The following is a 15,189-nucleotide window of genomic DNA, read 5'->3' as shown; positions in this document are numbered from 1 at the left end:
AATGTGGTAAATGTTTTACTCTTGCGCTGGTTTCTATGGTTTATTGTATGTATGAATTAACAATGCAGTAATTTGCATATTAATAAATTTTTGATGCATTGGGTAATATTGTAACTAGTAGTAGTAGCTTTTCAACGGACATCAAATATTTTCATGATTCGTGTTGAAGATTGTTATTGTAAGTTAATTACACAGTGCTGTATATTTGAACTTTATTCAACAAACTTTATTGGATCATCTGTTAGTGTCATTAAACAAACATTCTATCTACCTATACATACTACATACGTATGGGGTGTATGCATGTTATTCAGAGTTGTTTCCTCGAAATGATAAATTTCAAAGTTTTTATTTTACTCTTGTAGACTCACACGACTTGTTTGCCTTCCTTCGACAATACGCTTTCATTAATTCTGCATTCTTTCATTCATGTATGCACGCCTCGCTTCAGTATCGTTTATGAAATGTGTCAAGTTTATCATCAACGAATAATCTAATAATTGTGAGTTTCCACGGGTATATAATATGCTATTGAGAAAAAATGAGTAAATAAATGTACGATAAAATACTGATAACTGAAATAATTGGTAAGAAAAGTGAGAATTTATCCACGTACACACGTATGTAGAACAATACAATTTTTTGAAAGTCTTGTACCAATCATAGTAAATTTATTTTGAAAAGTGAAAAGGGTGGAGGGAAAATATCGCAAAATGATTTAAAAATTCTACGATCTTACCAAGAATTATTCATAAGTCTTTTATGTGTTACATTTGTGTTACAATAATATAAACATGATTGGTACTTTGAAAAAATTTGTATTTCGCGCCGGTAACAACGACTTTTATTAGCGTACAGATTGCGCTGCATAGTCGCTTAGTGGCGCTCGAAGCGATTCGCTTAGTAACTAAATCCAGTGGTATGAATATTTCGCAACACATTTTGTTGCCCCGCCCCGTGGCTACGGAACATGCTGATAGCCGTAGCCGGGTGCCGATGCACGCTTGCATCGAGCACAGTTGGATTTACATCGCTACGAGATAGCGCTAATTTAGGAAATAGAAGACTCGATTAAAATCGCCCGTTAGTTACCTGCGATAATTCCCCCCCCGTCATTATCCTGTTCGTCAACTTCACTGATTTGACACCGTGAGCTCGGATTGTAGGATCAGTCCTTCAAGTCAAATTTGACAGCGCGGAGACGCACGCGAGGTGCGTGAACGTCATGTGCGAGGAAAGTGGTAACGTGACCGAAGGTTACCGATAAGATCCCTTATCGGAGGATATTATGCATTCGGTAAATAATTGTGAGGAGAATAATGTGGACTCGGCATTGGGGGCAGTAGTCTTGAGTGTGCAGTAGTTTAATATCGACGCAAATTTCAACATGTCTACCAATGTTGTTTTTCAGGCGCGCCTCGTTAAGTAAACCCAATCGAACGCGAAGATCACCTACCTACCGTTTTCACGAAACAAACACTATCGATCGTGATAATTGTTGCGTGACCTCATCGTAACGCCACGTGGTACGAGACACGTCAGGGGCTTATTCGTATTTTTTATTTTTCCACACCCATACCCATGCACATCTGTTACCCTGTTAATTTTTAGTCTCTTTTTTGCGTGCTTGCACACCTATGTATGTACACACGTGAATCCGCCGCCCGAATCCTGCTTGGCAACTTACAGTTACTTACTGGGCATTGAACACAGTCTTCGGTTTCTTGATGGTCTTTTTTTTACTTATTTTTACACATATTGTGTGTACATATGGAACATACGTATGTGGATAAGGTATTTTAGAGCTTTATGAAGACGGATTTTCTACCGACATCGCTGCTCAACGATGCCCTTCGCTGTTTGAGAGAGGATAGTTTGTTGGCTAAAACGTCACAAAACAGTTGCTTCCAAATTAACTGCCAACACTAGATTATCACTTTAGCATTGGTGAACGTATTGTAATGCTACTTACCGCGAATACTCATTTCATTCAAGTACTGGAGAATTATCATGACGAACAAGGTAATACAGTCGGTAAAATCTTATAATCCGTATAAGAAGCATTGTCTGATTTTTTTTTGTTGCTTTGTTTCCATTAGTGTTCTTTCTATCATTATCTATCAGGTAGGAGCAAAATTTTGAAACTTCATCAGCGAGATACGAAATCACAGATTTAATTTCGGTGTTGCTTATTGAACAATGCAAAAGAAAAAAGAACAAGACATCAATACGAAGAGAAACGTGCAATCACATCACGTTTTGCTAGATACGCTCGAACAAGTGACGGGTAATTCTAATCTGCAATCATTCATCGATCTCGCACGACTCTTAATTGATCTTTGTGTTCTTTTTGTTCTTATGATTTTTAGTAATATATTGTAGAATCTTATCAAAGCATACACACCTTATCAAATAAGATTATCCAATCTGTCTAGCACCTTATTGTCCAATTGAGCCATAGTCGATCATGAATTTGACTTTGCGCAAAATTCATGCATGCCAAAACGTGTAACAAGTCAAGTTATTGTTGTATCAAGTATTAACATCCGTAGCCGGACAAGTTGTCTGTCAACGATGGTACGTGTGTCAAAGTAATTTCTTGAATTATCTTTAATCACAAATAGTTCAAAGGTTAATCAATACACAACTGCCAGGACAGGCTTACCCACTATGACGTTGAATCTTTTATTTACACACTTGATCATGAACAGTGTGAAATTGTTTAGATCGCCACAAAATTTGTTAGCACGCTGCAAAGGTTGTTGAGTCTCACTATTGCAACAGCTTGTAAAAATAATGAGCAAACGTCGGATTGAGATGGTCAAGATGCCAAGACACATTGTAATAATATTTATTCCTTCTTTTTTCATCGAGTGCAGATTTCATCCGCTTAGTCACAAGTTCAACCACCCAACACGTCGCGCATTATTATTGTTATTTAGATCGAAGACCTGGACACGGACATGTGGCTCTCAACAGCCGAAGCGGCCAGCTTAGGTGCGGAGGAAGTTGCAGCAAGGTTGCGAGTCGATACGCGGAGCGGATTGTGGTGGCGAGAGGCAGAACTGCGCATGCAGCTTACAGGATACAACGAATTGATCGTACGCGAAGAAGAACCTACTTGGAAAAAGTACATTGAGCAGGTCAGGAGTTAAAAGAAGCAAAACCTTTTGAACGATGTTAGTTTTGTAGATACTGTATTCCAAATAGTAGCCTTGCCTGAGAGCCGAAATTCCAAGCTAGTTGCAGTAGGATTTTTTTTTTTGAGGTCAACACCAAATGAATAACAAATAAGAACGCTCTCTGGATATTTTTAAATTCTGTTGAGTTTTTTTTCACAGTTATAATGATAAATAGAAATTGTCAAAACATTAATAGTGTGAAAATAATATCTTGGTGAAATTTTTTATTTCAGTTTAAAAACCCGTTGATTCTCCTATTACTAGGATCTGCCTTTGTCAGTGTTTGTATGAAACAGTTTGATGATGCTATCAGTATTACAGTGGTAAGTATACTCAATTCTGCATTAATTCCTGTAATTATTGCAAACTGAACTCATCAGCATTCCTTGGACAACAATTCTACATATGTATATCTAATATGTCCTCTTTGTTTACAGGCCATTGTCATAGTAGTGACAGTAGCATTTGTTCAGGAATATAGATCTGAAAAGTCACTAGAAGAATTAAATAAATTAGTGCCACCCACGTGCCATTGGTAAGTATTAATTTGTAACAAATCGTTTGTTTCTTTTGCTCTAATGCATGTGCAATGCCACGCAATCAATACTTAACACATCTTTAAAATTTACATCCTAACTTGAATAGCGTTTTATACAGTCTGTCTAACAGCCACTGTTTAATGCTTTTAGCTTGCGTGAAGGACATCTGGAAACTTTTCTTGCCAGAAACTTAGTGCCCGGTGATATAGTGCATTTAAATATTGGCGACAGAGTGCCAGCAGACATTAGGATATTTGAAGCGATTGATTTGGCGATAGACGAAAGTAGTTTTACAGGCGAAACTGAACCTGCTCAAAAGAACATTGCACCTTTGTTAAAAACAAATGGACACAGTGTCAAGAAAAACATTGCATTCATGGGAACGCTGGTGCGTTGCGGCAATGGCAAGGTATGAAGATAATCTTGCAAGAAAAATATCACACATATTTGAGACTTTTCAAATTCTTAAACAGACTTGGCAGTTTTTTACTTGTACACCCCATTTTTCCAGGGAATCGTTGTCAATACCGGCGAGAAAAGCGAGTTTGGCGAGGTATTTGCGATGATGCAGGCTGAGGAGGCTCCAAAAACGCCTCTGCAGCGAAGCATGGACATCCTCGGCACTCAACTGTCATTTTACTCGTTTTGCATCATCGGTATAATAATGCTGATCGGCTGGATCCAGGGAAAACCGCTGCTTGAGATGTTCACAATTAGCGTTAGTTTGGCTGTCGCAGCAATACCCGAGGGCCTTCCCATTGTCGTAACAGTGACATTGGCGCTGGGTGTAATGAGAATGGCAAAGCGGAAAGTAATCGTCAAGAAACTTCCTACCGTCGAGACACTCGGTACTTGACACCAAGTGTTTTTCAACTAAATTTTATCCCTCGATTTTAATAGTTTCTCTAACGTCACCCTAATTTCAGGCTGCGTCAATGTAATATGCTCCGATAAAACTGGCACGATAACAAAGAACGAGATGACTGTGACGACTTTGTTGACTTCGGAAGGATACACAGCCGATGTCAGTGGGACAGGCTACAATGATCAAGGAGAAATAAATGTACAAAAGTGTGACAACGTCGAACTTGCTCGTACTTCTATTTACACCATGCTTGAGGTAACAGTTCAGCAATAACGGAATAATACTAGTACTTTATGAGAAGGTGTGAACATTTCTCAGCAAATTGCCTGCAAGTAATATGGTTCTTTGCATTCTTTATATTAGGTTGGATGTGTCTGTAATAATGCGATCATTCAGAATGATGTCCTTCTTGGTCAGCCAACGGAAGGTGCCTTGATGGCTGTCGCGATGAAAAATAAAATGTACGGCGTGGTCGATAAGTATCTCAGACTCCAGGAGTATCCATTCTCTTCTGAGCAGAAAATGATGGCAGTTAGATGTGCCACGAAGTACAGTGCTGTGAGTATGAAACAAGATTACAAAATTGATCCAACAAACCAGACAAGTTGGCACAGTTACTTACATCCGTATTTCTAAACCTTCCGTATCACAGAACAAAGAGGAAATATTCTTCGTCAAGGGCGCGATAGAAAGAATTCTGCCACAATGTACAAAGTATTCGGCAAATGGTCAGCTATATTCTCTGAATCAGAAGAAGGAGCAGGAAATTTTAACCGAGGCTTACGACATTGGAAGGAAAGGCTTACGAGGTTTGCCACTTTCGTCACACGAACACAATCTTTGGAGAATCTGGCAAAGTTCATTTGAAAACTTATTTCAAAACTTCATCTTTTCAGTGATGGGCTTGGCTCGAGGCAGTTCGTTGCAGGATCTCGTCTATGTTGGGCTTGTGGGGATTTGCGACCCACCAAGGTCCCAAGTCAGAGAATCTATAACTATGCTGTTGAACAGCGGCGTCAATGTCAAGATGGTAACGGGCGATGCGAAGGAGACTGCTTCGGCTATTGGTAAGTCGTTTAGGAATAGTCTAGAATGCCGACAGAATTCAGAGAGATTAAAATCCTGGCCTGTTTCCATCTTCCCTTAGCCGACATGATCGGTTTAGACACAATCCACATGCAGCTCATGTCCGGGGACGAGATAGACAGTATCGGAGAGCATCAGCTGGAACAAATGATAAACAACGTGAGCGTGTTCTATCGTGTTACGCCGAAACACAAATTGTGCATAGTAAAAGCATTACAGAGGAACGGAAATATCGTTGGGATGACCGGAGATGGAGTGAATGACGGAGTAGCATTGAAAAAGGCGGACATTGGTATCGCAATGGGGAAGAATGGTACCGACGTCTGTAAAGAAGCTTCAGATATGATTTTAGTCGACGATGATTTTCATGCGATTATGTGAGTCTTATCGAAATGTTCAGCTTCAGTTTGTTCTTCAGCCATTTCTCTCTTTCGTTTATTTTACATTTTCTGGTCTACAGAGCGGCGATAGAGGAGGGGAAAGGAATCTTTTACAATATTCGTAACTTCGTAAGATTTCAGTTGAGTACAAGTATCGCAGCACTGTCATTGATCGCCTTGGCAACGCTGATGGGAATTCCAAACCCCTTGAACGCCATGCAGATTTTGTGGATCAATATTATTATGGACGGTCCGCCGGCTCAAAGGTATATGAAATTCTCGAATTCAGACGAAGTTTATTTGAACAGTGCATTCTCAGTGATTGTCACATGCGTTCTGTAAATGATTATAGTCTTGGAGTTGAACCAGTCGACAAGGATGTGCTTAAACAAAAACCTCGGAACACAAAGGAACCGATGATCAATCGGAGCCTAATTGTAAACGTCCTACTTTCAGCTGTAATTATCATTCTGGGAACTTTATGGGTTTACAACCGTGAGGTGAGTATTTTCTGGAAAAGTGCTCTGCTACAAAAATGTGCTAGTCATCTCTGCACCTTGCAGTTGCGCGCTAAATATGTCTGTATTTCTCTATCATGCAGATGGTGTCTGGAGGTATAACCGCCAGAGATACGACGATGACTTTTACCTGCTTTGTTTTTTTCGATATGTTCAATGCGCTGAGTTGCCGATCACAGGTGAAACTGATGCCTATTTTTAATCTTCAATATTTATATACATATAATGGCAAATGTTACACTAGTGTAGAACTCATTGAGCAGAATTTATTAGTGCACCAAAAACCGTATAATTTATTTCTTACAGACAAAGTCGATATTCACCATTGGCTTATTTAGCAACAGAATGTTTCTTCTGGCTGTGTCACTATCTGTTGTTGGTCAGATGTTGGTGATCTATTTTCCCCCCCTGCAGCAAGTCTTTCAGACAGAAGCGCTAACGTTCAAAGGTAACTCCAGCTACTTTAAATCGAATAATCTGAATTTGAATACTGTTAGCTGTATTCCGAAATGACATTGCTATGTTCAGTTCTTCATCACCTTATTATCTAATTGCTTTCAGATATATTATTCCTAGTGACACTCACCTCGAGTGTATTCATAATCAGTGAAATCAAAAAATTGATAGAACGCCAGTTGGACAGACGAAGGGCGAGCAGCCGACACTACACGAAATGCGAATTGGATTTCGTTTAATAGTTTAGATTGCTAGAAAAGTTGTGCAGAGGATAAGGAGTAAGAAAAACACCAACGTTGATAGAAATGGACAATATTATTGAACCGTATCTGCTCACTTGCTAGTTAATAATTTACGTGGAACGTTGAAAGTTGATGGAAAATTCCAAATAGCACTTTAAAATACTTCTGCAGTTCTGTGGTTGAGACGAACCACGCTTGATACTTGAGCATGATTGATTGGCTATAGCCAGATTTTTAACTTTTAAAATGCAATGGAGAAAAAGTTCCACTCCAATGAAAATAGCTATACGTAACGATTTTCTCCTGCAGATGATTATTTAATTGAATTGACATATAAAGAGATTTTTTTTAAAAGTTAGAATTGCAACGGAACTGGAGGAATATGTGAATATGATAAATAAATGTTTAGCAGTCGTATAGGAAACTGATATATATGTACATTGTATTTTTACAAAGAAAAAAAAAAATAATATTTACAAAATTGTCGTCGAACACTTTGCGATGCGAATTGTTTTTAGGTACTAGTTAAATTTCTTTAACGGAATACCACGTGAAAAGTAATTTTATGAGACTGGTTTTCGCAAGAGTAATAACATTACTGTCAGAAGTAGAGTAGCTATCTGGGCAGTATAAGCTTAAAGTTTTGTTAGCAAACTTTGAACCATGTTGTAATATATCTTGACATTCCTTTATCTCGCCTAAGATTGTTTTCGAAAGCTCCACCAAGGCTGTCATGAATTTGAACGACAAAATTTTGCAAAAATCATTTGGCTTGAAAGAAACAATTTTTTCCATAGTACTAACATAATTTTTATACGATTCAATGTCCGTACTTCTAGACAAAATTTTCTTGAAATTCATCATTGTTTGCAAGAACATGAAATATACGTCTTCATTTTTCTCGTTGGACTTTACCAACGAATCGTAAAGATTGAGTGTCACTTCTGTGAAAATTGTCACAAATTCTGTATCATTTACATCTGATGAATAAATTATCTCATGAAGCCAGGGTAGCAACCCATAACCGGTAACAAGCAGCACTGCTGTGTTTGGAATTTTGACTGCAGAGTTGATTACTTGTAGAATAAGATTCTGCAAATACAAAGAAAACAATGAAGTCAACTCGTTTCGGTTCCGAGCCCAATGAAATTGCGAATAATTCAATATTTACTTGTGTTTGACGGTCAGCCAATGCACAGTTATAGAAATCGAGGAGCATTTTAAACAAAACGCATCTGAAAGCCAGGTCTCCATCAATAGCAGTTTTCAGTCCGTCGCGAACTACTTCTAAAATCCAGAATCTATGCAATTTGTGGTCGATCTCAGAACTGTGAAAGAGTTGCAAAAATTCCGGTATAGTTGCCAAATCCAAGGAAGGTTTTGCCACGAGGAACTTTTGCAATGACGAATACAAAGGGTTCAAAGGTTGAGTAGCGACCAGCGAAGTTCTGGCCATAAATGTTGTTACCAAACAAGAAATTTGAACATTTTTGAGCTCTGGCTCTGCAGAAGATATACCTTTTCGAAAAATGTCAATGAAATGCATCCACAATAATTTTTCCTTCGAACTGTGGAATAAAAAAGGGGGAAATGATTAGTTAAATTTAGGAAATTTGGTGGAATACTCAAAACTTACCACCACCCTGAAAGCAATCAGAATTGCCTAATTGTATTAAAACTTACTTTGTAGCTTCTAAGTGGTAGTAGAATCTGGATATAACAGTAAAAGCTGCTAAACGTGTCTGACCATCCGTACTTCCACAGGCTGATAAGGACAGAGCCAATGCGCCACTCTGAGTGATTTTATGACAAGCAACCACGCTGTTGTCTGATAATAAGTAACAGAGCAGTGGCAAGTAAAACGCTGGATCATAAATTGACTGTGAAGCATGTAATTCAGAGCTCTGAAATTGGCAAAGATAAAAACAGTGTTAATTACATTAAGTCAGTGTAAATTAGCATGTCAGTTACAAAAAGATTTACCATCTGTAGCTTTCTGTTGACTGGGTAATTTTTCACCGTGTTATTAACGATTTCTGGTAAGAATAAATCCAATACTTGGGAAGTTGATGGCTGTCTCCACAATGCAGTGTCTACTCCAGTTTTAACGCTGTAATGTGAAGCAGCAGCGCTACCCCAAAGGTAAGGGCGATAGTCCGTTAGTTTGACATCATGACTTTCGTAGTACTGCAGTAGCTGAATGTAAAGAATTACTGAGGATTATCCCGGAGCATTTAAAATCGGGAAGAAAGATTCACTTTCTTGTTTGACTACCCATTTCTTACCTGTAATATCATTTGGTCAGTTTCGCTCAACGTTGCGTTATATGCGCCTAGGTAAAGCGGTACGTGTGTCGATGTCATCAAGGAGTTATTTTTACGAACCAAGGTAAGAAGCAGCTCGATCAAATGCCCTGAAACGAATATCATTGATCAGTATAATTTTCATCTATTGTTGCATATTTTCTTGAATAACGCGGCTTACTTTTAGTAGGTGAGTGACCAAGCATGACGTTGATAAACTCTGAATGGGAGGTCGTCATTTCGAACAAGGTTTTAATGTATTCGTCATCGCAGTTATCCTCGTATACAACATCACATAGTCTGACAAAAGTTTTGAGTAGCTGAACTTGTGCGTCACTCTCCTTGGATGACTTCAGTCCAAGCTTTAAGGAAAATCTCGTAAACTGTGGCCAGGAGTGATTCTTTCTTATCTCGTGAAAACGCGAATTGTTTTCTTTGTTTCGAACCAAATTCAAAATGTCCAGTAAAATCTGACACAAGCTGTTGTGCTTCTGTGTGTTTTTACTCTCTTTTTTCAATGATGATACCATTATGTGAATCAATATTTGAACAAAATCGACCAAACGATTATTTTCGGCGTGCTCAACGCTTACAGCCTTTGTGAAAATGATTTTTAGTAACTGGATGTAACTTGTATCGACCGCCAACAATTTGTCGCCATTTGACAGAATCATTTCGCAAGTATCGTCACACGTTTTTGAATCTGTAAAATATTATTCTCGAATTTATTAATGGTGTAACTGTTTTGTTACTTATAATTTTTCTTTTCATTACTTACCAATAGTAGTATCAATCAGTCGAACGGCAGCTGTTATATTTTTTTTAATGCACGTATCTATGGTGTTGGGATCAGAAAACCAACTGAAAATTTCATTTTTATACAAGTCTCGTAATTTCAGGAAGAATTGCGGCTGTGTTTCGTGATCCTGTATGCTAGATAGAATCGGAAAAATAGCTTCTCTTGCTTTCAATACGTTTTCATTGTGCAAAGCGTACTTCACGTAAACAGGAATGAATTTTGTATTCCTGTTTATAAGAAAAGACGCAAGTTTTATTGCGGAAGAGCTCATTTTATCCTTGACCAGGGACAGGAAGAAGTCTGAAATTTTATCAAGCAACAGTTTTAATCAATTTAATTATGTGTTGAAGTGAATCTATGTGATGGTAATATGAGTTAGAAATTCAACCAACTTTTATCAATCACAGCAATATTGTGCGGAAACCTTTCCAAATGAGATAGAAGACTATCGATCCATAAGTCCAAATCTTTGATCTTGCACAGGCTTAACTGAATCGTACGTTGGCAAATCTTTTCTATCATTGATTTTTCCAGGCTGACAGGTTGTGTGTTGCTATCAATGTTTCTTTTCGTTGCCGTAATTGTTAGTAATTTCGGGATTAACAAGCCCCACATTGATAGATGATTTTTATCCGTTGAAAGAAGTTTGTCTACCTCTAATTCGATCAAGACTTCTAAAATTTCTACAATATAATTAATGTTCAGTTGTAGTATTTCGACTAGTTGTATCACGCTTGAGGAATCTTTGACACGTTCATCACTCCGGCATTTCTTTGCCGCAGATAGTAGCTTTGTCATAAATTTTTCTTTGAAGGGGACGATCATATCGGAGATTTTCTGCTCACCAAACAAATCAATCACAGCCAAAGAAACCTGCACAGTCATTTCTGTAATATACTTTCCAACGAGATTCTTTCGTTTGTATAAAGGTGAAAAAAACTGCAGGATAATTGGATGGGTGAATATCCATTTACAACATTCTTCGGACAGATTATCGGAACCCTCTGTAGTATTTTCAATGTCCATAGCAATATGTAGCAAAGAAATCAAAAGAACTTTAACGTTATGGATCAATTCGTCTGTGAATTTTTCCTCCTGTATTAATCGTGTAAAATAGAATACAGTTAACCTGAACAAAGCAAGAAGTTCTTCGTGACTCATTGAATGTTCAAGACTGAATTCTTCATCTACAACTTTGAAAACGACTTTCCGACTACCGTGAAATATTTTATTCACTTTAATTTTACTGTCTGTTATCAGTGCTTTGCTAATTTTGGTAATTAAACTTTTCGAACTGAACGGCTTTTTCACGTAAGCATGTTCACTGTTTGGTATCCAGCTAGAAAGGTAAGACAGTGAAGCTAATTCTTGGACGTCTTGTGCCAAATGTATCAGCGTATTTGGAGTAACTTGGCAATGCAATGTGTGTATCGTAACTCGGGATAAATACTGCAGTAAAAGATTTCGTCCATCATTTATTACACTTTCGAATGCGGCCGGAAGTAGTGGGCTTATAGATACCGAGGGCAGTAGCCTTGCGGTTTTGTTTCTGTCGATTTCTATGTCGCGTTCCGACAGATCTGCAAAAACGTAAAATTTCAACTTATTATGTACAACAGGGACGGTTTTGCAATCGCGTTATTACCTGCAAATATATCTTCGATTGTTGTACTGCTATAGAGTTGTTCGCCGACTACCTCTTCGGCCTTGGTAATCCACTCGATATATTTATTTGCATTTTTCGTTGTTTTCCGTATGACTTCAACAAGCCAAACAGCAATTTCCGATCTTTCTTCCGCACTTTTCAACCCCAATGAGCTGTTTATCCATATATCCGCTTGATAACCGCAGTCTTCGAACACCCCGCAAGTATCCAAAAGCATCCTCATTGCTGTTCTTGTGTGAGAAATAACATCCTTTGATTTTTGATCATCGTCAAGAAGCGAAATCAAAAATGGAACTGCTTGGCCGAATAACTCCTGGAGAAATTTGCATCAAGATTTGAAAGAGGGATTTGAACTTTCGAGTATGTAATACAGATAGGAGGATAAGTATAAAACGCTACCTTCTCTGGGGCAAATGCAGAAGAATCTAGTGCCAACAAAAATTGTAATGCTTTTACTTTCATGTTGCCTAATTCTTCTTCATCTACATTTTCCAACGTGTTTAATCCTGTTAGAAGCTTAGTCGAGTCTATGGTTGAATTTGAAATGGAGCTAGTTTCTAACAACTGGGGGCAAACATCTCTGTACATTAAAAGTAGGTTTAAAATTGCTTCAAGACTGTTTTTACAAGGCGATTGGGAAACTGTTACCACTGCCTCGGAATCTTCTTCGTGTTCTTTGTCCAGCAACAGTGCCTTGTTCCAAGCAGTTAGGATCGAATCAAGACTAGGAATGTTCTGAAAATCAATTGGTAATGATTTGGCGAACACACGATATTTTCAGGGATTTCAAAATAGTTAGATAAAGTATTATCACCTTCAACATGTAGTCAGTAACTAAATGCTGTATCTTTTCTGCATCAGAGCGATAAATGCTGTCATTTCTTATGGTATTCATGAAATTGTTCAATTGCCCCAGCATGACGGAGAGCAGGACTATAGAAGTTTGTCGTATCAAAGCATTGTCATGATCAATGGATGGGGCAATAGCATTTTTCAGTATAATCAAAGGTGCTGTGAGAGTTGTCAGTGCAGAAAATAACTGTGAAATAGTCAGTTCTGGCAAACATGGTTTTAAGCACAATTTGGGATCCAGCGAGCCGATAACCTGAAATGAAACATGATGAGTCGAAATGATAAAACTGTTCGAATTTACAATACAAGAAAGAGGATTGGATATCTAAAGTTTACCTTCTGCATAAATTCCATGAGTAGAACCCAGTTTTTTGATGCCACTGGCGCCAAATAAGATTCGGTGTACACAAGCTGAGATCTGATCAGATCAGGGCATGCGACTAAAATTCTCACAACTAAGTCTGCAGGCTTTTCGTACTCCCACGGACGATCTAAGCTCTGAAGTATAGTGTTTGCCAGCTGATTATTTTTTTGACCAGATGTGCCCAGTGAACGATCGTGAAATATTATACCAAATTTGTTGGACGTAAGTAGCGTTGATAAAAATTCATGAACCACCTCGACGACCACCTGTGGGTAGTGTGAAGAACTATGAATGTGTTTCATCTATGTTTAGTTTTATATTATAGAATTGTTAGGCACACTTTTTTTTCCTCAAGATTTGTGTGACCTGAAGATTCTTCCACATTTTTTTTCCTATTCTTCCCTGGCCAGTTTGTCGGCCCTTTCCAATTATAGAGGGAGACTAGATTCTGGACAACTGGAGTGGAGAAAGTGTGGAGTTTTATGGTTTTGCTGATTCCTGGATTCTCAAGAACGTAAGACTTGATTGTAGTCAGAACGAGGTTGACCAATTGGTGACTATCGTATATCAGTCCTGGGAAAATGCTGGATAAAACTCCACGCTTTTCGAGCAGCGCCCTGACCACAGACAAGTTTCCTTCTACCAGAAACGACAGGATGAAATGAACGAAGCTGGTTCGAACACACTGTGGATCTGATGGCTGGGTGTGGCTCGAAAGTGTGTCCAGTACTTGGGTGTGCAAAGAAAGGTGTCCTAGCAATTCTCGAGGTAGGCTACCGCCCAGGGACACGACTGCGGTTAAAAGTCGCAAAACGACTCTCCGCTGTTTGGCATTACTCTGACTGGAAAGCATTGAATGTATAGAGGAAAGGTGGGAATTTAGCAAATGCCTGCAGGCTTCTGTGGCACTTGAATGATACTGAGGATATTTTTCCAAGATCCTGAAACAGGGATTGATAATTTAGTTTTATATTTGTGAAGATATGCAAAGCGATTGAATCTTCCGAATTGGCTTCTTACTTCATCACGACTATTTCCATCGCTGAGAAAACAGTTGTCGTATTGCTTGAGGATTTTTTATCCATGGTATCCAAGAGTTTCAGAATTTCTAATGGACTTCCTCCTGCGTTCAAATACTGCACTGACAAATCGTGCTTCTTCTTATCATTGCAAATTGTCACAAACTTTCTAAGCACAATAATACTATCTGCAGAGTTGAAACCTGCTCTCAACGACTTTCCGGTTATCTGACTCGCTTCTTTATCTGTGATATTTGGCGTTGTGCCTGTTTCATCCTCATCAGTCTCGTCGTTGTCTAAAAACATGGAAGCTCAAATTAAAGTAATTTCTGCTAAATAATTTTTACTTTATTTCTCGCCTCACTGTTTTGTTCTTATTAAAGAAAACAACATTTTTTTTCGGAATACCTTTGCCACTCTCATTTTCGAGTCTGAGTTTTTTGGAACCTGTATCAAAAGTTGATTGTTCGGTTTGCTCAGTCTCCTTAAGCAAACCAACACTGGGATCTTTTGCATCGTCGATTGTATCGGCCTTACGTTTGTTCGCTTTTTTAAGCTTTTTAACGACACCGTTTACTTTTGAGGGGCTCACATTTTGTTCGTCGTACATTCCTGTATCTGTTTTCATTTCTGAGCATTCAGATGCACAATTTTTCTTTTTGATCTTCTTCGAAATCTGTTTTCTATCATCGTTCGCCGCGACCATGTCACACGTAATTGTGATATTCTATTAACTGATACTTACTATATTCTGCATCTATTGCATACCATTGATCGAAAATATCGAACGTGTTTCATTTACTAATAAATAACCAAACACTAATCAATCGGCCCACGTGGTTGTTTTCGAAGTTAAAAGAAATTGAGGTTAACCTCGCACAATCCGCGTGTCACGGAGCTACACAAGGAGTGACAAGG

General features: G+C 38.4%; 2 protein-coding genes and 1 long non-coding RNA gene across 3 annotated transcripts; 1 reads left to right on the top strand and 2 right to left on the bottom strand.

The window, feature by feature from the left end:
- Positions 1-673: 673 nt before the first annotated feature.
- On the bottom strand, positions 674-2,507 carry LOC124294113. Its single transcript, XR_006903970.1, has 3 exons — positions 2,405-2,507; positions 1,973-2,117; positions 674-1,882 (listed from the first exon to the last, which is right to left on the bottom strand). It is a non-coding gene; the product is annotated as an uncharacterized LOC124294113 (long non-coding RNA).
- On the top strand, positions 2,438-7,960 carry LOC107220297 (calcium-transporting ATPase type 2C member 1). Its single transcript, XM_015658832.2, has 16 exons — positions 2,438-2,577; positions 2,943-3,143; positions 3,416-3,505; positions 3,620-3,717; positions 3,872-4,130; positions 4,233-4,569; positions 4,648-4,841; positions 4,950-5,144; positions 5,239-5,395; positions 5,483-5,653; positions 5,734-6,049; positions 6,133-6,318; positions 6,405-6,552; positions 6,654-6,749; positions 6,877-7,018; positions 7,132-7,960. The coding sequence occupies exons 1-16, from the start codon at positions 2,497-2,499 to the stop codon at positions 7,263-7,265; spliced, it is 2,805 nt and encodes a 934-aa protein (XP_015514318.1). The 5' UTR covers positions 2,438-2,496; the 3' UTR covers positions 7,266-7,960.
- Positions 7,730-15,189, bottom strand: LOC107220309 (nucleolar pre-ribosomal-associated protein 1). Its single transcript, XM_015658856.2, has 15 exons — positions 14,680-15,189; positions 14,273-14,567; positions 13,593-14,193; positions 13,225-13,518; positions 12,851-13,141; positions 12,436-12,771; positions 12,016-12,349; positions 10,763-11,950; positions 10,350-10,670; positions 9,753-10,274; positions 9,554-9,681; positions 9,252-9,464; positions 8,952-9,172; positions 8,440-8,836; positions 7,730-8,360 (listed from the first exon to the last, which is right to left on the bottom strand). The coding sequence occupies exons 1-15, from the start codon at positions 14,975-14,977 to the stop codon at positions 7,794-7,796; spliced, it is 6,006 nt and encodes a 2,001-aa protein (XP_015514342.2). The 5' UTR covers positions 14,978-15,189; the 3' UTR covers positions 7,730-7,793.

The sequence above is a fragment of the Neodiprion lecontei genome, chromosome 4, assembly GCF_021901455.1.
Source record: "Neodiprion lecontei isolate iyNeoLeco1 chromosome 4, iyNeoLeco1.1, whole genome shotgun sequence".
Classification (NCBI taxonomy): Eukaryota; Metazoa; Arthropoda; class Insecta; order Hymenoptera; family Diprionidae; genus Neodiprion; species Neodiprion lecontei.
Note: the sequence above shows the minus strand (reverse complement) of the source record. Positions and strands in the feature narration are given on the sequence as shown.